Source organism: Peromyscus leucopus, chromosome 23 (genome assembly GCF_004664715.2).
Source record: "Peromyscus leucopus breed LL Stock chromosome 23, UCI_PerLeu_2.1, whole genome shotgun sequence".
Lineage (NCBI taxonomy): Eukaryota > Metazoa > Chordata > Mammalia > Rodentia > Cricetidae > Peromyscus > Peromyscus leucopus.
The window spans coordinates 29,040,202-29,063,483 of NC_051082.1; the positions used below are offsets into that span (position 1 = coordinate 29,040,202).

Here is a 23,282-nt window from a genome sequence, read left to right on the forward strand (position 1 = left end):
TCCCTTAAGCCCGACCTGTGACGTCTCCGGCCTTCCGCCTCTGAATGGCCGCTCGTACAACGGTAATCACCTTGTCGTCAAAGTTTCTTCCAGTCAACTTGTCTCCGGGCTAAGGTCGCCATCTTCCTGAAAGTTCCTTAAGGTACTTCCGCCGTACGGCCTCTCCCATTGGTTGATGCTGTCTCGCTTCCGCCTAACTGTACGCTGATTGGTGGTCTTCAAAGACCAAACACGCCTCCCTCGGCGCTAAGGATTGGCTGCGTCTTGGTAAGTGTTTTACGGCTCCGAGTTCTGGTAGGAACGCAGGAGTAAACCCAGGGGATGCGGTCCTGGGCTGCCGGCTGGTGTTTCCTTCTCTGAGCTCAGCCGCTACTAGACTTTTCCTTTTTCTTTTTTTTTCGTTTCGTTTTTCTTTCCTTCCTGCTTGGGCCTGAGAAAACACGTGTGCACAATGATGTAAGGTTAATAGTCGGTAATCAGTAACAGAACTGGATGAAGCAAGAGTCTCAACCAGCTTTGGATACACTTTAAAAGGGGGGGCGGTGCTGAAGGGTTAGTAGCTCAGCTGTTAAAAGGACCCACGTCCGGTCCTAGCGTTCACATGGTTCATAACCATATGTAACTCCAGTTTCATGGGATCGGACGCCCTCATGTGACCTCCTCCAGTACGTGGTTCATATACATGCAGACAAAACACTAGATGTACAAGAACAAATCTAAAAAAGTTTCTTTTTTAGATTTTTTAAATTTATTATGTATACAGTGTTCTGCCTGCATGTGTGCCTGCACGCCAGAAGAGGGCACCAGATCTAAATTGTTGATGGTTGTGAGCCACCATGTGGTTGCTGGGAATTCAACTTAGGACTTCTGCAAGAGCTCTTAACCTCTCAGTCATCTCTCGAGCCCTAAAAAAGAGTTTTAAAGAAGGACTTACGAGGCCCAGCTCCTCTAGATGGCTAATGGTTGCTGAGAAAGGAGAGACATTTTCTTCCTTGGGATAACCACAATTAAGTTGCCTGTGCTCCTAGAAGCGACCGCAATAAAACTTACTGGTTCACCAAAACACCAAAATAAGAACCACCAAGAAATCAGAACTACCTGGGAAGGGGAAGGGAATCCACAGGAATGGGGGACAATGGACATAGTGGTAGTGAATGTAGTCAAAATTCATTATACGCATGTATAAAAATGCCATGAGAGATCACTTTATTTCTATAAAACTAATTATCTGTAATTAATATGATGATGGGGGCGGGGAAAAACAACAAAGAGAAAAAGAAAACAACCAAAGGAAGCCAGGCGCATTCCTGTAGTCCCAAGTACTAAAGGCAGGTGAGGTGGATTGCCAGAAGTTTGGAGCTAACCTGGTCTATTACACATAGGGAGTTCCAGGCCAGCCAAGGCTACATCGTGAAGTCTTGTCTCAAAAAACACAAACATTAGGGGCTAACATGATAGCACACACTTCAAATCCAATCACTCTGGACCCAGGTAGAGGCAGGTGGATCTCTGTGAGTTTGAGGGCAGCCAGGGCTGCATAGTGAGACCATATCTCAAGACAAAATAAAAACAAAACCAACAGCATTGGCCTGGCAAGATGGCTCACCCAGCAAAGGAGTTTCTGTGGAGCCTAAAGGCCTGAGGTGGATCTTCAGGACTCTCATGGTAGGAGGAGAGAAGCAGTCTCTACATGAGCTAAACTGTGTGCATATATGTACATGTACATGTGTGTGCGTGTGCAAAATAAGTGCAAAAAATAAATCTAAGTTGTTTTTATGGGGAAAGCATTTCCTGAAAACCTTGTTTTCCTTTTATCATGCTTTCGCTTTGTTTTGTTTATTTTTTGTGGTCCTGAGGATTGATCCCAGAGTCTTACCCTTGCTAGACAAATGCTCAACCACAAGCTACATCCTTAGTCCTTTTAAATTTTTTATTCTGAGACTAGAACTAAGTTGCCTAGACTGACCTTGAACTTGCAGTCCTGTTTTGGTCTTCAGGGTAGCTGGAATTACAACCCCACCAGGCTATTGCCTTGCTTTTTGTTTTGTTTTTTTTTTTTTTTGTTTGTTTTTGTTTTGTTTTTCCAAGACAGGGTTTCTCTTTGTAGCCCTGACTGTCCTGGAACTCACTCTGTAGACCAGGCTGGCCTCAAACTCAGAGATCTGCCGCCGCTGCCGCCACCGCCGCCGCCGCCGCCACCACCACCACCTGGCTTTGTCTTGCTTCTTCCTAGCACATTCTTGATACTTGACATGGTATTTTGTTAAATCTCTCCTCCAGAGACTGTCCTCTCCAAATGCAGGGACATTTGCTTTCTGGTGTATTTTCAGTACTTAATCTGCCATTTGGCAAGGACAAAGGAATGAATTAGATGAACTTTGAGCAGAGACCTGACTAGACTTAGGAAGGAATCCAAAATGTATCTATGGGAAAGAATTCCAGATGGAGGGAAACAGCAAAATCCTGAAGCTGAACTGTCTTAGAAGTGGGGGTTGGTTTGCAAGCACAAGGGCCTGAGTGGTAATCCTGAAGCAAAAATGTGGAGCATAGCAGTGCATTCTTATAATTCCACAGGAGGTCTGTTTCAAAACAGGTGAAGGGGAGGGGAGGTGGAGCTGGAGGGATGGTTCAGAGGTGGGCTTTTTTTGTTTTGTTTGTTATTTGTTTTGTATTTTAGGTTTTTCAAGACAGGGTTTCTCTGTGTAGCTTTGTGCCTTTCCTGGATCTCGCTTTTTAGCCCAGGTTGGCCTCAAACTCACAGAGATCCGCCTGGCTCTGCCTCCTCAGTGCTGGGATCAAAGGCGTGTGCTGCCGCCGCCGCCGCCACCACCACCACCTGGCCTTATTTGCTTTTTTTATATAATTTTTTTATTCATTTTACATACCAACCACAGATCCCCTGTTTTTTTTTTTTTTTTTTTTTTTTTTTTTTTTTTTTTTTTCCGAGACAGGGCTTCTCTGTGTAGCCCTGGCTGTCCTGGAACTCACTCTGTAGACCAGGCTGGCCTTGAACTCAGAGATCCACCTGCTTCTGCCCTGAGTGCTGGGATTAGAGGTGTGCACCACCATGGCCCAGCTCTTCTAACGTCTTAAAGCAAGAGACTCAATCTTATATAGCTCAGATTTGGCCTTCAACTACTGTGTAGCCCAGGCTGGCCTCGAACTCCTGATCATCTTGCCTCCACCTCCCTAGTGCTGTGATTACAGGCAGCACACTCTCAACTTCTAGTTGGGATGGGGTCGGGGAGCAAGAGTTTAAGACTGTGTGTGCATGGGGGGGGGGGTGTTCCCTGCATGTCGTTCTGTGCCCACTTGCATGCCGCTGCCTGCAGAGGGCACTGAACCTCCTGGAACTGGTTCCAGGATGCTGTGAGCCACCATGTGCGTGTTGGGAACCAAACCCAGGCTCTGGAAGAGCAGCCAGTACTCTTAAGCACTGAGCCCTTTCTCCAGCCCTACGGACTCAGCTTCTACTTTATATTCTTTATTTTCTGTGCGGTGTGTGTAGAACGGTGTCCAGAAGTCAACAGTGTATTTTCTTAAGTTGCTCTGCACCTTATCACTTTTTTTTTTTTTTTGAGATTATTTATTATGTATACAACATTCTGCCTCCATGGAACCTTGCAGGCCAGAAGAGGGCACCAGATCTCATTACAGATGGTTGTGAGCCACCATGTGGGTGCCAGGAATTGAACTCAGCACCTCTGGAAGAGCAGTCGGTGCTCTTAACCTCTGAGCCATCTCTCCAGCCCCTTTATTACTTACTTTTAAGTAACACATTTTTATTTTTGGTGCATGTATGTCTGTTTGTGCGGACATATGTGTTATGACACCCATCATACAGTGCATATGTAGAAGGCAGAGGACAACTTGTTGAGGTTCATTCTCTCTTTCCACCATACAGGGTCCAAGGATTGAATTCAGAGCATCAGGCCTCACGGCAAATGCCTCTAGCCCCAGAGTCATCGCATCTGTCGACCTTGTTTGGACACAGGGTCTCTCGCTGAAACTGAAGCTTGCTGGGCTAGACTGGCCAGCCAGCAAGGCTCCTGGATCCTATTCTCTCTGCCCGCCCAGAACTGGGGATACAGGTACATACTGTTATGCCTGGTTACTTTTGTGGGTGCTGGGAGCCGCGTGCTTGCATGGTGAGCGCTTTACTAAGCTGTTTCTCCAGCCTCCTACCTGATTTCCTTTGGTTTTGTTTTATTCATTTTTTTTTTTTTTTTTTTTTTTTTGTATTTGTGTGTGCGCCACAATGCATCTGTTGATCAGAGGACAACTTGCAGGAGTCAATTCTCTTTCACCGTGTGGATCCCAGGGGTTGAATGGAGGTCTTTAGGTAGCAGGCACCTTGTCCCGCTGAGCCAGCTTGCCTGCCCCTACTGTATGTCCATTTGTTTGTTTGTTTTTCTGGTTTTTTGAGACAGGGTTTCTCTGTGTAGCCCTGGATGTCCTGAAACTCGCTCTGTAAACCAGGCTGGCCTCGAACTCAAGAGATCTGCCTGCCTCCACCTCCCAAATGCTGGGATTAAAGGCTGTGCCACCACTGCCAGGCCCCTACCGTGTGTTTTTTTTTTTTTTTTTTTTTTTTCAAGACAGGTTTCTCTGTGTAGCTTTGCGCTTTCCTGGAGCTCACTTGGTAGCCAGCTGCTCGAACTCACAGAGATCCACCTGGCTCTGCCTCCCGTACTGGATTAAAGCGTGCGCCACCCGCCCGGCCCGTGTGTTCTTAAAAGAGTTCTGAAGGCTGAAGATACAGCTCAGTGGTAGAGCAATTGCCTAGCATGCGTAAGTCCGAGTTCATCCTCTAGTACTTTTCCTATTACCCAAAGGAAAAGGTATTCTGAAATCCCAGATGCACACCCCCACACACAACCATAGAGCTGACATATGACCCCTTCCTGAGTTAAGAAATATTTATTTGGATGAGAGCACCACATTCCGAGGCTGTATCTGGCTGGGACCTCAGGCGGCTGGCCTAGGTTGGGCGGGACACTTCCTCTTGCTTAGGTTAGTGAGGATCTGGTCCTGGTTGGGCTTGTAGAGAACCACGAAGCTCTCTGGAGGGAGGATGGGGCCGCTGTGTTCGTCCACCTGACCCATCAGCAGATAGCTGGCTCCTGTGGGGCGGGGGGAGAGCTCAAGTTATCAAGACCTTGCGACACCTTCTTCTTATCAGATCTTCCACCTTCGTGACTACGGTGTGCTCAGTACCCATCCCCGTTTCCCAGGCCCTTACCCTTCTTCATGGGGGGCATCTGCTTGCAGGGCACATAGAACTTCAGAAGGGTGTCCCTGGGCGGAGAGGGCAGGTGCAGTCCTCCGCTTTTGTAAACACCAATGAGGCTGATGGTGACAGTGAGGCCCTCGCCTGGGCCTCGGACCATGGTCTTCACTGTTCCGGTCACCACTGTGGAAGGATGGGGGTGAGAGATCAGAGTCCCGGGCTAGGGCTGGGCTTGGAGGAGGGCATGAGGAGGGAGGGCAGGATGGAGCGTCTTACCCAGACTGCTGGTACACATGTTGCTCTGCAGGGTGCCTAGCCGCTTGTACTGCTTTGGACAGGTGACGCTGGGTGCATCTAGGAAAGACAGTGCTGTTGTGGAGGGCAGGCAGGACCGTTGGCCTCACATCAGCCGTTTATTCATTCCTTTGTTTGCAGTGCGGGGAGGAGGGCCGGAGTCTGGTGATGCTGGGCAGGTACTCCACAGCACAGCCACACCCTGTGGATCTCACTGGGGGATTCTAGGCAAGCACCTTGCCGCCAAGTCACACCCCAGATCCTTCCTAGAGGATTCTGGGACAGACATTCTACAGCTGAGCCAAACTTCCAGCCCCTTATTGGGAGAATTTTAGAAAAGATCTACCACTGAGCCATGCCTTCAGCCCTCACTGGGAGGTTCTAGGTGAAGCCTGCCCTAGCTAGTCTAGTCCCATCTGAAATTGTAACAGCCACATAGATGGAAACTCGGAGCTCCGCCCAGCATTGCTTCCCAGCACTGTTGCAGACACTGACAGGAGGCAGGCACCAGTGAGTGATGGATGAATGGATGGATGGATGGATGGATGGATGGATGGATGGATGGATGCTGAACCAAGGAAGAACTTAGTGCTTCCTTTAGTCTATGCCCCATCTTCCACTTTTTCTTTTTCTTTTATGTGTATGGGAGTTTTGCCTGCATGTACGTCTGGAGTTACTGATGGTTGTGAGCTGCCATGTGGGTGCTGGGAATCAAACCCGGGTCCTCTGGAAGAGCAGCCAGTGCTCTTATCCACTGAGCCATGTCTCCATTACCTTCTACCTTTTCACACTCACCCGGGACCGCTGGCGTCTCCTGGGTATCAGGGGAGGCCTCTGGTTTCTCTGCAGGTTGGGGTTTAGGTTTGCTGGGTGGCTTGACTTTGGGCCCAGTTCCTGTCTTTGGGTCAGAGCGGGATTGGGGACCATGCTGCACATCCTCCCTTTGGCTTGGGGCGGGCTCCTTTTCCACAGCATCCCGTGGCAGGGTCTTGTAGGACGCTGAGAAGCCATCTGCGGTGACACTGAGATCCGATACAAACTGGACCAAGAGCTCATTCCCTTCAGAAGAGATGGGGCTGCCATGGGCAGGAGAGGACCGGCTGAGACGTCAGGGCAGACTGCGCACCCTGTTCTGTCCCCGTGGCCAGCCTTAAACTAGTCCTCTGACATCAGACTGTAGACTCGGGAGATCCACTCAACCTTCACCAGCTCCTTGTTCAGACCAGTGGCTTGGAATCCTAGAGCTCAGATCTCGCCTGCTCAGCTGAGCCTCCCCGAACCCTGCACGGCCTTTGGCAACCGTTCACACAGGGATGAGGAGTTAGCCCCACCACTGCCCATCCAAGGATCCATCCCTCACCTGGGGGCCTTGTCTCCGCAGAATTTCCCCAGCCTCTTGGCATCATCGCTCACAGCGCCATTGAACACGCTGACAGAGTCATAGCGGCAGTAGGTGTCGGGCTCCACATCAAACTTCCCGAAGGTTAGCATGATCACCTGGGAGAGGCATTGGCTGCGTAGCAACAGGCCAAGGTGGAGGAGTAGTGCCCCGCCCTCTTCAGCCCCAGTATACTTGGTAGTAGTCCCAACAGTAAGTACCCTTGTTCTCTCTTTAATGGTTTCACTGCCAGCCTGAGGGTCATACACACACGTGCCTATACCCCACAGGGAGCATCCTTTGCCCTGGTGGGCAAGGTCCAGTGCATCTTAGCCCCCGATGGACAGAACTCCTTCGGCCCCATGAGTTCCACACATAGTTCCTATCAGGACCCGGAACTTCCCTCCCCTAAGGCCAGTAGTGCCCGTCTGCCATTTTGGCTTGCGTGTAAGCTGTTCTGGGTCTGGTTTTGGTCTCTTCCAGGGCAAGCTCAGGGATCAGGACACAGATGTTCAATAAAATGTTGCTGGCTGGCTGCTTTAAGGATGCTGCCTGGGTGCCTTGTGGGCAGCCTCAGCAAGCAGGTCAGTACCTGGTTAGAGGGTGCGATGATGTGCCAGGAACAGCTGATGCCTGGGGGGTAATCCGACTCAGGCCAGTTGGGCGTGGTCAGGGTTCCCTGCGCCTTCTCCATCCGCCCCCCGCAAAACTGGTGCTCTGAGAAAGGGAGAGAGGGACCGGGTGGGGGGCGGTGGAGACCCTCGGTCAGCTGGAGTAGAGAGCTCTAGACTGGGGGCTGGCGTGGGTCTCCAGACGAGGGCACAGGAGGGGAACAGTAGAGAGGGCGGGTCAGCCAACAGCTGGGAAGACGGGGCTGGAAAAGTTTGAATGGACCCCTCTGGCCCCTCCCCGACCCGCCGCCGCACCACACCTCTTCCCCTAGGAGATCCCATCTCTCCGTCCCGGCTAGCAGAAGAGTCCTCTTAACAGGCTCGAGAGCTCTCAGGTTGTGAGGGGCCTCCCCTCTGATGAGGTCTCTGCCTGAAACAGTCCAGAGAGACTTTGTGCTGCTGGGAGGGGTGATGGGACCGCAATCGGGACCCCAGAGCCGGGTACAGGGGGCTCCAGATGAGGGAATCCGAGTCCCCCAGCTTCAGGGTGCCCCCTTACTCCTGTCAGAGGAGCCCGATTGCGGAGGGGGGCGGGCAGTTACTCACTGTCCCAGTAACCCCAGGCCGCCCATTCCACCCGCGGGTCCATGACCCATTTCCGCCTCGCACCTGGGGGAGGCCCTGGAAGAGGGGTAGGTGGGAGCGGGAGGGGGAGAGAAGACCAGGAGGAGGGACTGAAGGGGCGGTTAGTGAGAAGAAGGGAGTAATGGTGGCCCTAACTCTTGGGAGTAATCTGGGGAGGGTCGAGGTTAGGGCAGGGGTGGGGACCTGAACCGGGGTGGGGCCAGGAGAGGGGAAAGAGGAGGTGAGGATGCTCACCAGTGCCTGAGGTGGCCCGACCGCTGTACCAGAGCAGGAAGCCTCGTCCCCCAGTGCCCTCGTCCGTTGTCATCCTTAAAGTCACCTGGTTGCCAGGAGCCACTACAGGTGCAGGCCGGAAGGTGCCACAGAAGCGTCCAAGCCGCTGGCCTGAGGTCCCAGATCCAGCAAAGACCTCCAGAGCATCATAGCGGCAGGAAGGGTGGAGCTCCATATCGAAGACTCGGAAGGACAGGGACACAGTCTGGCCCTCAGGCACCTGACAAAAGAGGCACCCACAAAAATCAGGCCCCAAACAACCCTAACAGTGGGCATCACCCCCTCCCCCAAGTACTTCCTAAAGAAATAGTCATAACTGGAAAGGCTCCTGGCCAGTGCAACACAGAGGGCCTGGGCTCTACTCCCTGCCCCTGGTCTCTGGAGGGAAAGAACAGGATTCGTTACCCTAAGAAAACAAAACCAAACCCACGAAGGCTTCAGCTAGGTATGGCAGCTCACACATGTGATCCCAGACTGCCTCAAAGTTCAGGCAAGGCCAGCCTAACCTACACAGGGAGGCTGTCTCCAGAAACAAAGAATTAAGGCTCAGCACCGTCAGTGCATGTCTGTGACCCCAGCATTTGGGAAACCGAGGCAGGAGGGCCGTAAATGCAAGGCCCATAATTTACAGAGACCCTCTTCCAAAGATAAAGGTAAAGGGGTCTGGGGAGAAGGCTCAGTGGGTAGAGTGCTGGCTCAAGTTCAAGTCCCAGAATCCTTGTGAAAGGCCGCGGTTAAAGTCTCCACGGGTGTGCCTGGAGCCAGCCCTGTGGGAGCAGAGGCAGGAGCGTCACTGGGGCTCCATGACCTCAGGCTGGCTCTAGATGTAGAGACTCTGTCTCAAGGAAACAGGGCGGAGAGGGGTAGAAGTCTAGAACACCCAACATACCACTCCGACCTCTGTGCACATGCATGTATGAGTGCACACACACACACACACACACACACACACACACACACACCCCAAGAAAAAAAAACCTAAATGAATAAATGGCTGGGATGGCCGGGCGGTGGTGGCACACACCTTTAATCCCAGCACTCGGAAGGCAGAGCCAGGCGGATCTCTGTGAGTTTGAGGCCAACCAGGGCTACAGAGTGAGTTCCAGGAAAGGCGCAAAGCTACACAGAGAAATCCTGTCTCGAAAAACCAAAAAAAAAAAAAAAAAAAAAAAATTATATTTTATATATATATATATGGCTGGGATGTACCTTAGTGGTAGAGTTCTGGCCCAGCATGCTAAGTCCAGGGTTCCATTTCCAGTAGTGGGGGAGAACAAAGGGGTAGGGAGGTTAGGATATGTCAGAGCATGTCACTATGGAGCCTGACATCCAAAAGGGAGAAGAGGGTTTTGCAGATTTCGGTGATGCCTGGTGTTGGGGAGGGTAACCCTGCGCCGTCAGGGTTTGTTAGAGAAACTGTTGAAAGGCAATGATGACTGGAGGGGCCTTCTCACCGTTATTGTCCAGATGCACTTCTTATTTGGGGGGTAGAGGTTGGGGAAACCCTCACTTGCCACGTAACCCGACTCTCCCGTCACGTCCCCTCCACACAGGAACACAGGTCTGGAGGACAGAAGGGGTGTCAGGCAGAACAGAGCCCCTGGAGAGATGGTTTGAGGATGTGAAGCCCCGGGCAATAAAGGAGGAGGACGCTGGAAAGGCCTCGGCCTGTGGGGCAGGGACTCCTGCCCAAGGACCAGGGAAGGGGGCCAGGCAACGGGACCATCTCTCCAGCCCCTGGAGCCTCCACCCCCACGCCGGCAGGAATTCCCGGAATCCTCCTCAGTCCCCCTAGCTTTCTCTGCCCCCCTCCTTGCCCTGCCTGGCAGTCAAGGACAGGAGCCGCGCCTAACTACTTCCAGATGTGACAAGCCATGAGGCCACGAGGGGGAGGGGGCCAGAGAGCTGAGGGGAGCGGCAGTGGACATACGTTAGGGGTCCCCACCTTTGCCCTGCTCCAGTCCCAGCTAAGGACCAGTATCTGACTTCTGCGTGCTGCCCTTCCCCCAGTCTCATCTCCTGAATGTCAGCTAAGAGACAAGTTCAAGGTCTTGGCTTTCTGGGTTCAAACTCCATGCAGAGGCATGGCTCCGGGTGGAAGGCAGACTTAGGGCGGAGGAACGGTAGTGAGGTAGTGGGACAGTGGTGGTCTGCAGAGCAGCATGGCTTCGCAGCAGACAGGGAGAGTATGAATCTCAGAGGGAGACCGGGAATGTGGAGGGGTTGCTAGCAGAAGAGCTCACAGGACCTAAAGGCACAGCCCTCCCAGAGTCACAAGCATTTTGAAGCTCCCTCTGGACGCCATCTGGAAGACATGAGACCTACCTCGTGTAGTTGGGGTTCTGGCCCCGGGCAAGAGGCAGTACCCAGGCCACAAGGAATGGCCCCAGGAGGGAGGTTAGGGCAGCAGGCAGCATTGTGTAGGGGGGGTGTTGGAAGCAGCAGCTGAGTTCAGCAGCAGCAGCAGCAACAGCAGCAGCAGCAGCAGCAACAACAGCAGCAGCAGGATAATCAGTACCAGATGAGGCAGCCCTGGGTGTGTGGGCGTGGGGACTGGCCAACTGGGCGGGCGGCAGGGGAGGCGGGACAGGGAGACAGCTGGGACAGTGGTGAGTCCCTGCAGGGGCCTCTCTATGTCTTGGACATATATTGATTGACTAAAGGATGCTGGGAGCTACAAGAGGCAGAAAGAGCATCGTCTACATCGAATGACGTCATCGGCGACTCCACTCTGTCCTGTGCCTGAGATCCTGGTCTTTCCTGTAGACTTTCAGGTGCAGACTGGACCTCTTCCCCTGCTGTTCCCTCGGCATCAGAGAGGATGTCCTTCTTGAGTCTCTTGGCCAGCATCCACTGTCCCACTGCACATTTCTAGATAGTTTTTGTTGTTGCTTAAGACAGTCTTGCCATGAAGTCCTGGCTAGCCGGAACTTTCAATCCTCCTGCCTCAGCTTCCCAAGTGCTGGGGTTACAGGCCTGCACCCGTTACCCAGGATCTTCTGCACATGCTTATGGCTTTCCCTTTAACACTGGACCAGATAAGGCCAAGGACGGAAAGTCCTGGCCCCTTCCTTTCTCTTCCAACTATTTTAAGTACTGGAGAAGGGTTAAGGGAGGCATCGAGTATGCCGTTCCCTGGGCAGAGAGGTGACGGAGCAGAAAGTAAGGGAAAAGACAGACAGACAGACAGAGGGTGCTGACTGCTAGGACTGGGGCTGGCTGGGGGAGGTGCTTCCGGGGTAGAGGTCACACTGAGACCCCCGGGCCAGTCCAGGTGTGCAGGCCCCTGCAATCCTAGCCCTCTGGAGACGGAGTCAGGATGGCTAAAGAGGTCAGCCTGGGCCACACAGTGAGGCGCTGTCACAAACAAAATGAACAGGTTCGCGTTAAGGTTCCAGACCCAGCGGAGGTTCCAAACGGGGAAAACAAGGTGTGTTGACTTGAGTTACTCCACAAGACCAGGCCCGACTTCCCCATCAGAAAGACCAAGTGAGCTTTCTGGAGTGAGTTGGGGTGTTGGCATTGCTCAGTAAACCAACAGCTTGGGCTCTTTCTGCCTCCCTCCCTTCCTCCCTCCCCAGCCAAGGCCCCCTCCATCCCGTCCCCCTTGTCCCCCATAAGGCCCAGGGTTTCAAAACAGGCCTTTCTTTAGCCTTTTATTCTATTGTCCATCAAATTTCTTGTCCATGATAGTCAGATTGGGGCCCCACCTGGGCAGCCCCCTGAATATTTAAAAAAGAGTCCCTACCCTACCCTGACATGTCCAGCACTACTCCCCACGACCCAGCCCAACCCCCACCCCGGCTCCCATGTACACACAATGTTGTTTGCCTCTCCATCTCTCCTCAGCCCCTAGCCCAGGGCCTGATTTCCTTCAGGAGTAAAGGCTAGAGGAGGGTCAGCTCTCAGGGTTCGAGGTGCCTGGGCCGCCCCCACCAGCAGCCCTCTGCAGCATGTCCAGTGCCTCCCAGAAGAAATCTTTCTGGGCCGCCATCAAGGGCATCCAGCCCACAATCTCCTTCATCTTCGCCATTCGGTCCTGCAACGTGGGGCAACTGTGGATCTGGCTGAGGTACTCCTCACAGGCCTGGGCTGTTCCCCCAGGGTCTTGAGGGGCTCCAGCCCCCTGGCTAGGTTCAGGGCTTCCCCCCACCCTGCTGGCTGGCAGGTCTCGATAGACGGGGCATTGTTCGATGTCGTGGCTGGACAGCATATAGAGACACTCTCTGGTGGAGCAGAGGGAGCAGGCACACAAGGGGACCTTAGAGGAGAGAAGGGGCGGGGCTGAGGGAGGCTTAGCGGGCCAGGCTTCCAGGAAGCTGCCTAAGCCTGATGCTATGTGGATCCCTCAGACAGGCCCTGAACCAGCAAGTGAGCCTCAGCTTGCTCTGTTCCAGGACCATGTGAACTTGGATAAAGCCAGCAGGGTCAGCTAAGGAGACAGCGAGCGGGGAGCAGTGTGGGGGGGCAAGAAAGGGAGATGTCATGATCCAGGGGACGTGGAACCAATGGGTCCCTAGCAGGGGTCCCAGGTACAAGCTGGGCATGGTGACACAGGAGAGCCAGGAAAATCTAGCCTTTAAGACCAGCCTGGGCTACACAGAGAGAGTCTCCTTGAAAAAGGAGTCCAGGGAGATGGCTCACCTTGCTGCCAAGCTTGGTGACCAACATCACGGAAGGAGAGAACTAACTTTCACAAGTTGTCCTCTGCCCTCCACAGGCACATTGTGGCATAACCCCTCCCAAATAAATGTTAAAATTTGAGAGAAGGGAAGTTGAGTCCTGGCTATGGTCCTGAGGACCACCTGGCTCCACCACTCTGCCCTCCCTGTCCATCCGCTTGCCCGACCCTGCTCTGACCTTGATATGTAGCTTGACAAAGGAGGCACTCCCCTTAGGCCAGCCAGGAAGGCGGCCTCCAGCCCCACAGCCGCACCCCAGCAGCTCCTTGCTGAAATCCGAGGTCTGACTCAGCACCAAGGAATGGTTGAGGCCACACCACAGGGCAATGGGACGCTGTAGATAATGAACCTGAGGACAGACAACATGGCCAGGGCTTTAAGGTGGGGATACTAGAGGACGTGGCACAGAGTACAGTCTTGGGAGTTGGAAGAAAAGAGGGTCCTGTCCCAGAAGGTTGGCCCTGCCCTGCAAACTGGCAATCTGCCCCTGAGATCTGTCCCTGTGCCCACAAAGTCTGACTACATGGGTTCCGGTACTTGGTAAAAACTTTGTGTCTTGCCCTTCAGGAAATTTGCTCTTTCTTAAGGACAAGACCTGATGCCCTCTTCAGGCTTCCCTAGGCACCTGCACACATGTTTGTACGCACACACATGTGCATTCTTTTTTTTTTTCTTTTTCTTTCTTTTTTTTTTTTTTAAAGATTTATTTTATTTATTATGTATACAGTGTTCTGCCTGCATGTGTCCCTGTAAGCCAGATGAGGGCACCAGATCTCATTACAAGTGGCTGTGAGCCACCATGTGGTTGCTGGAAATTGAACTCTGGAAGAGCAGTTGGTGCTCCTAACCACTGAGCCATCTCTCCAGCCCCACACATGTGCATTCTTGCACGTGCAATACACACACAGCATAAATAAATAAATAAATAAATAAATAAATAAATAAATAAATAAATAAATAAATCTTTAATTACAAAATACAGCAAGTAACAATTAAAAAGCCAGCCAGGCCTGGGGAAGCAGGCGGATTAAAGTGAGTTCCAGTCAAATCCAGGCTACGTAGTGAGAGTTTGTCTCAAAACAACAACAACAACAACAACAACAAAGAAACTGGAAATCCCACTACTAACTACTAACTTCGCGATGGCTGGTCTCTGTGTATGTGGTGTATGTGGACAGGTGTGCACAACTGTCAACATGTCACTCCTGGTGCACTGTCCACCTTGTCTCTGAGTCAGCCTGGAGCTCAGCAGCACACTGGGCTGCCTGGCCAGAGAGCTCCAGGGGTCTCTGCCTCCCCGTCGATGAGGTTACAGTCATTGACTACTACTATGCCTGGCTCTTTGGGGAACGTGTTTCCTGGGGCTCAAACTCAGACCCTGCTACTTGCAAGGCAAGCACTGTGCCAACTGAGCTTTCTCTCTAGTGCTGGATATCCTTTTTACTGTTTCCCTAAAGAAGCACATACATGTTTGTCAACAGTACTGTCTCCCTCTCCTAGTGCGGGCACCAGAGGCGCTCACAGCTGTGTCCAGCTTTTTACATAGGGACTGGGGATCTGAACTTGGGTCTTCATGCTCACGAGACAAGCATTTTACCCCGTGAGCCATCTTCTCAGGCTGCATCTCCCTTTTCTAGTACTTCAACACACCCAGGTCCCCAGCCCACTCCCTCCCTGAATTCCTTCTGCACACACAGTGTGCACTGCGCAGACCAGACCTTCTGGGGCCAGCCCCGGCTAAGGTCTGCACCAGCAGCACAGGTGCTATCCATGATGGGCTAGCTTTGCCGAGGGGAGGAGAAAGGGGCTTCTAGGAAATGTGGCAAAGAAGCTGGCTTCAGGGTTAGGAGATTGGGTGAGAGTTGCCAGGAAACAATCTCACCAGTGTGGGTTCCCCTCGGTCCATTTTGTCTCCAGTTCCCAGCTGCCCATATCTGTTATTTCCCTGCATAAAGATCCGGCCAAATTCATCCACCAGGCCAAGGTGATTGTAGCCAAGAGCACAGAATAGGACCTAGGGAGATTAAGACAGCAAGAGCATGTGAGTACTCAGTTCCAGGAAACTCAGCTCCAGAACTGCCGCCCCAACAGATCCCGTCTGACCTCTCCCTGAATCCCTGTCCCACCCACATCTCTCCTTCCAACCCCTGGGGCCCAGGCCTCTGCTATCCGCCCGCCCTCCTCCACCCCAGCAGCCTACCTTGGCAGGCAGGGAGAGAGCAAGTGGCATCTGGTGGTCCAGAGGGTCAAAGGCTTGGAGGGTCCCAAAGAGATCACGATACACCCCTGGGGTGTGCACCTCAAAATACACTCCCCCCTGGTCTGGGGGGTCGGGAGCCCTCAGCTCAGCGGCTTTGGGCACCCATTTCCTAGGGATAAGGCCCCACCTGTGATGGTAAAAGCTCAGAGATTGCAGGGGGTCGCATACAATCCACACACCAGCCCCGACAGCTGGGAGCCTACCCATAGTCACCAGCATGCCTAAGGAGTATCGGTGTGTGGAGGGGTCTGCCCAAGATCGGAGTCTTGAGAGCAAGGAATAGAGTTCTTTTTTTTTTTTTTTTTTTTTTTTTAATTTTTCAGTGTGTGTGTGTGTGTGTGTGTGTGTGTGTGTGTGTGATATGTGATGTATGTGTATAGATATTGGCATGTATGTGCCATAGCATACAGATTAAAATCAGAGGACAGCCTCAGGTATTGGTCGGTGTCTTCCACCTTGTTTGAAGTAGGGTCTCTTGCCATTTTGATGCCAGACTGGCTGGCCCACAGGCTTACAGGGAATGCCCTTCTCTGCCTTTGGGATAACAGACATGTGCTACAGGGTCCAGTTCTATGTGGGTTCCGGGGACTTGAACTTATCCTCAGCCTTACACAACCGGTACTTTTACCTTTTATCTCCCCGACCCTGGAGGTGCTTCTTACCTGTGATGTAGAGGGTGCTGCTCTGGTTGGAAGCCATGCACGTCACACGAAGGTGAGGCAGGCATCGCGACACCTTCCTGAGGGTCAGCTGTACCGTGTAGGAGCGTGGCTGGTCCAGCTGGGTCTCATTCACTACCAAGGAGTAGATCTTCCCTTCCTCTGGGGATATGAAGGGAAGCATACAATTCCGTGGAGGAAGGGATTCATCAATGCCCAGATTAACATCCCATGGGACTCTCAACAGAAACATTTACTGCCTAGAGTAGAGACGCGCAAAAAAGGGTCTGAGGCCCAGTGAGATGGCTGCATGTTGTACAGGCTTGACAACTAGAGTTCACCTACTGAAACCCATGGTAGAAAGAGGAAATGACTCCTGAAAGCTGTCCTCTGACCTCCACATGGATGTGCCTGCGTGCGCACACGCGCGCGCGCGCACGCGCGCACACACACACACACACACACACACACACACACCAGTGGGGGGGGGATAAAGTATGGTGACACATACTTTTAATTTCAGCATTTGGGAGGCAGAGGCAGACAAACTTCTGTGAGTTAAAGGACAGTGTGGTCTACATAGTAAGTTCCAGGCCAGCCAGGACTGAACTACACAGTGAGGCTCTGTCTCAACAACAAAAATAAAATAAAATAAGAGAGAAAGAAAGAGCCGGGCGGTGGTGGCTTACACCTTTAATCCCAGCACTTGAGAGGCCCGAGTTCAAGGGCAGACTAATCTACAGAGCAAGTTCCAGGATAGCCAGGGATACACAGAGAAACCCTGTCTTGGGGAAAAAATAATAATAAAAATAAATAAATAAAAGGAAGAAAGAAAGGGAAGAAGAGAGAATGGCTTCCAGCCCCCAGCCTTCAACCCTGAAAGTAAAACAGGGAGGAACTTCAGCATGAGAGACCAGTGAAGACCAAACCTAGTGATTAGTGCTGCAGCCCCTTAATTTGAGTGTTGGGAAGACTGAAGTCTGGGCATTTAGGCTCCTGCCTGGCATTCGGAAGTCCACAGGGTCTCAGGTGCAGTCAACTACAGAGGACACTGGGAAAGGGGGAGAGGCAACTTGGGGTACAAAGTGAAGTGCCTTGCACAGAGGATAGGAGGGGATTAGACTTGAAAAATGAGATATCACTAGATTTCCAAACTACTTAAACCATGTTGTAATAGTGTGGGCTCACACGCCGCAGTGCATGTGCAGGAGGCAAAGGCCGACCGGGGGTGTTGGTCCTTACCAGCTACCTTGCTTGAGTTAGAGTCTCACCAATACTACTACCTAGGCCAGACTAGCTGTCCTGCCGACTTCTGGGAGTCTCCTGTCTCCATCTTGAATCTCACTATAAGAGTCCTAGGATTGGGCTGGAGAGATGGCTCAGGGGTTAAGCACTGGTTACTCTCCCAGAAGTCCTGAGTTCAAGTCCCAGCAACCACATGGTGGCTCACAACCATCTATAATTTGATCTTGTGCCCTCTTCTGGCATGCAGGCATATATGTAGGCACACTGTATACATAATAAATAAATCTTAAAAAAAAGAAAAAGTGCTAGGATTACGGACTTGAGCTACCTTCATGTGGGTTCTGGGAATCCAGGCTCACATCTCATGGTTGTCACAGGTCTCTCCTACCCACGGTACCATCTGCTCAGCACTGCATTGTACTTTTGAAGCAGGATCTTATGTAGACTGGCCTCAAACTATGCAGCCTAAGAATAACCTTGAACTCAGGATTCTCCTGGCTCTACCTTCCAAATACTGGGAGTACACACATGTATCACTACACCCACTTTATATGGTGCTGGGAGTTAAACCTGGTGTAGATGGATCTACACACCCCCAGCCCGAGAAGGACCTTTATCTGAAATTCTATGCAGAATTCTAGAATTTTTCAGGTTGAGAGCTGTGGAGCAGGAGAAGGTAGAACACTCTCTGACAGACTCCTCCTTCCTCTCCCCGGGAGCAGACCCTGAAGAATCTGCTAGACATTTGCAAATCACGGCTTGTTAGGGGACACCTGTGAGGAGCAGCAGGGCCCGCTGGGTCTCCTGGCCGACCAGCACGATCTGCTTGAAGCTCATGGAGGGGTGGAATGTCATCTTGAAGACCCGCTGGCCGCTGGACTGCAGATAGACCTCCACACAGTCGCAGGCCCGGCTGCCGGGGGCGCCCGCCACAGCCGGCTGCTCCCGAGTGGCCAAGACGTAGAGGTATTTCCGGTAAACCGTGTCACATCTTGGGTCGGAGGCAAACTGCGGCACAAAATGAGGCTGTCTGGGATCTAGAGACTCTGAATGGGATAAGGCTAGAGCAGATCATGGGATGGGAAATGAGATGATGGGGTCCAGGCTTAAGAAATGAGAGCTTATTTATGATTGGCAATCTAACTCAGTGATAGAATGCTCGCCTAGCATGTGTGAGGTCCTGGGTTCAGTTCCCAGCACCAAAAACACAAGCAAATGACAGATAAATGGATGGCTTTCGGTTCTCTGGGAGAGGGTAGCTGTCCTGACCTCCCTCCCTAAGGGAGAGACCACTCAAGACCACCGAGGTGGATTCTCAGCACCCAGAACCCCCCACTCACATCCTTAGCACCTCGACACAGCACCACGTAGCGGCAGGCCCGCTTCCACTGGATCTGGCCGAGGGTGGAGGACACCAGAGCGTTTTTGAGGAAGAAGAGGGTCCCCACATAGTCAAGAATGAACACATGGTCCTTCGTGGGTAAGAAGCGGCGGTAGCCATGGGCTAGCATGGGGGCCACACTCTTGCTGAGACATCGGCGTCGTCCTCCGAATGCCTGGAAATACAGGCCCTTTGTATCTGAAGACCAGAAGGACATGGTTTCAAGGCTGAGGCGACATGAGTGCTAAGAGTCAGCGCGAGGGTGAAATAGATGGGCTCTCTTCCAGACACCCTGGCATTTAGCTTTTTCCACCCCCAGGACTAGGGATCAGCCTCCTCCTTCCTGGGGTGACACAGGAAACCTGGTTTATACCCTACATCTGCCCCACTTCATCCCAGGGCCACACATGTGCTTCTCAGTAGCATTTCTTTAGTCCCGCCTTGAATCAGAGACATCAAGGAAAAGAATAAACACAGAAAGGAAGCAGAAAGGAGAAAGGGATGGCAAGAAAGGCAGGCATCTCCTCTCACCTCCGGCTGCGGCTGTTCTTCTAACTCTATGTGTGAAAGCAGTAATTACATAGTACATTTCTGGAGTATTTGGATCTCCGTTCTCTCTCAAGCTGGGGTGACTTTGTCCCCCAGGGAGACTGGCTGTCATAACGAGGGAGTTGGTACTGCTGTCACACAATAAACAGGACAGCCACCACAACAAGGAAGTATTTCATCTCTGGCTGGGGAGGTGACTCGGTGGTTAAGTCCTTGCCTTGCAAGCCTGAGGAGCAGAGTTGAGGCATAAATACTGGATGGCCTTCTTGGAACTCTGGCCCCGAAGCTGGGAGACTCGGACGTGGGAGCAGGAGTCTCAGAGCAAGCTAGCTAGCAAGACTCTCGAGTTTGACTGAGAGAGAGAGAGAGGCTCTGCTTCATTGAATACAGTGAAGGGTGACTAATGACAATTCCTGAGATCAACCTTGGTCTCTGCATGCACATACCCCAATGTGCATGTGTTCACACACATGCAACCATGCATACATATAGACACACACACCACACACATAAACATGAAAAAAAGAGAGCTGCCTCATCTCAACTGTCATTAGGTGACACAGAGCTGGGGAGGTGGGCAATGTGTAAAGCATTTGCCAGCACAAGGACCCGAGTTCAGAGCCCTGGCACCCACGTGAAAGCTGGCATGGGATATTTTTAACGCTGGCACGCACTGGTTGGGGAAAAGGGAAGGGAGATATAGAAGGATCCAGGGCTTTCTGGCCATCCTGTCTAGCCATGGCAAGCTCCAGGTTCAGTGAGAGCCTGTGTAAAAACCTAAGGTGGGCCGGGCAGCAGTGGCGCACGCCTTTAATCCCAGCACTTGGGAGGCAAAGGCAGGCGGATCTCTGTGAGTTCGAGGCCAGCCTGGGCTACAGAGTGAGATCCAGGACAGGCTCCAAAGCTACACAGAGAAACCCTGTCTTGAAAAAACAAAACCAAACAAATAAAAACCTAAGGCAGAGCTAGAGACAGCTCAGTGGTTAAGAGCACTGGCTGCTCTTCCAGAGGACCAGGGTTTGGTTCCCAGTACCATGTGGCAGTTCAGGTCCAGATGATCTGATGCCCTCTTCTGGCCTACCAGACACTGCATGCATGTTGTGCATAGGCACATAAAAATACACATAAAATAAAAATAAATATTAAAAAAATAAGGTAGAGAGGGACAGAGGAAGATACTAATGTCACCCTCTGGCCTCCACATGTGACTACACAAGCAGATGCATCAGTACACACACACACACACACACACACACACACACACACACACACACACACACACACATACACGACATACACAAAAGCTGACAGACAAAGTTAACTTTTAAAAGAGGGAGAAACTCCAGATCTGGGGACTAGGGGTGTCTCTAGGGTAAGATCTGGAAGAGTTGGTACATGCAGGGAGACCTGGCTGAAATGGTACTAGAGCTGTGAATCGGATGTCTGTCAGAGGTGACCAGAGAACCTTGGAGGAAGTACTCCATGGAGTATGTTTGAGTTTAACCAGTTTCTTCTACAGAAAGGTTGCCAGGGGGTGCAAAGATCACCAGGCAACTTGACAAAGAAGGAAGTTTCCAGAATAAGGAAGGGCAGAGGCAAGGCGAAGAAGAAGTTACTGAGGGAAGTGTACAGTTAAGGATGGCAGCTCTCTTCCAGGGCCGGGCACCAGAGCCCTGGTCACGGACGCGTGGACAGAGCCTTCGACAGATGCGTCTCCACACGCCCTCGGCATCACACACTTCGTGGAAGTAGTGGCAGGTCTGGCCTAGGGCGACAACATCTTTGACGGGGAGGAAGGAGACGATGTGTTCCACCTGTGGGGGAGCAGGAGGGGGGAGGGGGAAGGGGGGAGGGGGGTCACAGGCTGCCCCTCAGCCCTGCAATCACAATCCTCACCAGACCCTAAAGACTCACCAGCTCTGGGGGGAACAACTGTACAGAAATAGGGTTCCCTCTCTCCTCGTTCCCAGCCTCCAGACCGCAAGAAGGGCAGCTGCGCTTCACCTGCCAGGGCAGAAGGGGAGCAAAAAGGGTTCTGTGGGGGCCACACCTGCCCTCCTCCTCTGCTGTCAACGCCTGCCTTAGGCCCATCCAACTCCAGCTCTGCGCTAGCAAATCCAGCCCTCCCCTCTCTCAGGACCTCAGGCCATCATCCCCCCCTTGCCTGCCTTATTCCTTGGCCTCTCCCCGGATTGCTTGCTGTCAGTCAGCTCCCTGCCCTTCCCTGGCCTGGCCACCCCCCTCACCCTGATCCCCTCCTCCTGTCTGCACAGCCTGGTCAATTTTTGCAGCTTCTGTCTCCGGCTTCTCCTCAACATCCTGACTGTCCCCTCCCTGCTCCTGCCCTCATCTCTCCAGGCCCCTTGGCTCCCCAGGCCCCAGGCCCCTGTCCCCGCTGCCTTTCCCACACCATGTCCCCAGTCTGGGCTTGGGGGACCTCTAGGGCCCCTCGATCATCTAGGCTCCACCCCCATGGAGTCTGGGGCACATAAACCTTTTTGTGACCTCACTGTCCAGCGACTGTGACCTATTCTCCTTAACCTGACCCCAGAACTAGCTTCTGGGTTCTAGCTCAGATCCAGCCACCAGATGGCTCATGGGATTCATGGTTTACCGGAGACATAAAGAGGGAACTATTGGTCGATGGTAAGTCCTCTCCTCTTAGGAAGTAGTAGTAGATTTTCTCACTTTTAATTTTAACTCTGAAGAGAAAAATGGGGACTCCTGAGCAGTCCTCAGTCTCTATATCAAAAGAGTACAAAGCCAGGAAAGAAAGAAAGAAAAAGAAAAAAAAGAAAAAGTATAGGGCTAGATGTAGCTCGCTTGGTAGAGTGCTTGCCTATCATGCACGAAGCCCTGGGTTTGATCCCCAGCACCAGATAAAACCAATATGGTGGTGCACACTTGCAATCCCAGCACGTGTGAAGTGGAAACAGGAGGATGAGGAAGGAGTTCAAGATCATCGTTGGCTACATAATGAGTTTGAGGCCAGCCTGCATTACTGCATTATATGAGACATTGTCTCAAGAAAGAAAAAAAAAAGATTGATGGACAATGACGATGGAGAAAAGGGGGACCCTGATCTACCTTCCTGCTCACAAAGGCAAGATGCAAATGGGAACAACTGAACACAAACTCTTTACAGTCTACTGAAAACAAGTCCAAAACCACGGGCTTCTTCACGGTGACCAGTGGCATCCCGGCATGTGCAAAGGACAAGCTGTTAAGGGGGGGGGGGGTGGTATATTTTTTTCCAGAGTTTAGGGCATCTTCTAGAGCCTGGGCACTTATTTTTTTTCTGTGGAATGACTCTGTCAAGGAGAAACAGCAGATGAGATTTACGTGATAGATAGGGGCAAGTCTACACCAGCAAATGTAAGGAGTATAGCCTTTTCAGGATCACAAGAGGATTTAATCCTGTTAGAAAACCGGTGCATAAGTGCCCAGCAGATCCGTTCATTGATTGCTCTAGTCAGACGTTCATCATTCACACCAATTCCGTTATCTGTGGTAACTAGGAAATAGAGTTCATGTGTCGGGCATCTGCTTAACATGTGCATGGCCTTGGATTCCAACACCTGCTTTCTTTTTTTTTTTTTTTTTTTTTTTGGTGTGTTGGGGGTTGAAACAGGGTTTCTCTGTATAGCCCTTAGCCCTGGCTATCCTAGAACTCGCTCTATAGACCAGGCTGACCTTGATCTCACAGAGATCCGCCTGCCTCCTCGCCCCCATCTCTCCCTCACCCACTGCTGGGATTAAAGACGTGGGCCATCACGTCCAGCTATTACTTAAACACACTGTAAAAAGATCTTTTGGGTGTGGGTTGCCTGCATGTATGTATACCACATGAATATATAAATGCCTGGACCCCATGGATTGGGAGTTTCAGATGGTTGTAAGCCGCCATGTGAATGCTGTGAACAAAGCCTGGGTCCTCTGCAAGGGCCGAAGTGCTCATAGCCTCTGAACCATCTTTCTCTCCAGCCTCCTAGGATTTGATTTCTTTTTCATGGTGTGTGCCGGGGTGTATGTGGAGGAATGTGCGTGCAGCGCCCGTGGCAGCCGGAAGAGAGCA

General features: G+C 52.0%; 2 protein-coding genes and 1 long non-coding RNA gene across 5 annotated transcripts; 1 reads left to right on the forward strand and 2 right to left on the reverse strand.

The window, feature by feature from the left end:
- The first annotated feature begins 182 nt into the window (after positions 1-182).
- Positions 183-18,068, forward strand: LOC114686776. The gene is made up of 3 exons (XR_003733616.2): positions 183-267; positions 3,905-4,091; positions 18,000-18,068. It is a non-coding gene; the product is annotated as an uncharacterized LOC114686776 (long non-coding RNA).
- Positions 4,905-10,914, reverse strand: Pcolce (procollagen C-endopeptidase enhancer). Its single transcript, XM_028861435.2, has 9 exons — positions 10,757-10,914; positions 9,886-9,994; positions 8,393-8,651; positions 7,495-7,619; positions 6,885-7,021; positions 6,320-6,600; positions 5,507-5,584; positions 5,243-5,413; positions 4,905-5,123 (listed from the first exon to the last, which is right to left on the reverse strand). Exons 1-9 carry the CDS (start codon positions 10,846-10,848, stop codon positions 4,969-4,971), a joined length of 1,407 nt encoding a protein of 468 aa, XP_028717268.1. The 5' UTR covers positions 10,849-10,914; the 3' UTR covers positions 4,905-4,968.
- Positions 11,783-22,016, reverse strand: Fbxo24 (F-box protein 24). 3 transcript variants are annotated; one of them, XM_028861433.2, is made up of 10 exons: positions 21,454-22,016; positions 21,122-21,211; positions 20,838-21,021; positions 18,618-18,856; positions 18,051-18,285; positions 16,036-16,194; positions 15,314-15,435; positions 14,996-15,127; positions 13,292-13,462; positions 11,783-12,692 (listed from the first exon to the last, which is right to left on the reverse strand). In XM_028861433.2, the coding sequence occupies exons 1-10, from the start codon at positions 21,523-21,525 to the stop codon at positions 12,330-12,332; spliced, it is 1,767 nt and encodes a 588-aa protein (XP_028717266.1). In that variant the 5' UTR covers positions 21,526-22,016; the 3' UTR covers positions 11,783-12,329. The 3 variants fall into 3 exon arrangements, with proteins under 3 accessions (XP_028717266.1, XP_037054228.1, XP_028717264.1); XM_037198333.1 differs by having other exon boundaries at positions 18,618-18,833; positions 21,454-21,552; XM_028861431.2 differs by having other exon boundaries at positions 21,122-21,456.
- Between the last annotated feature and the right edge of the window lie 1,266 nt (positions 22,017-23,282).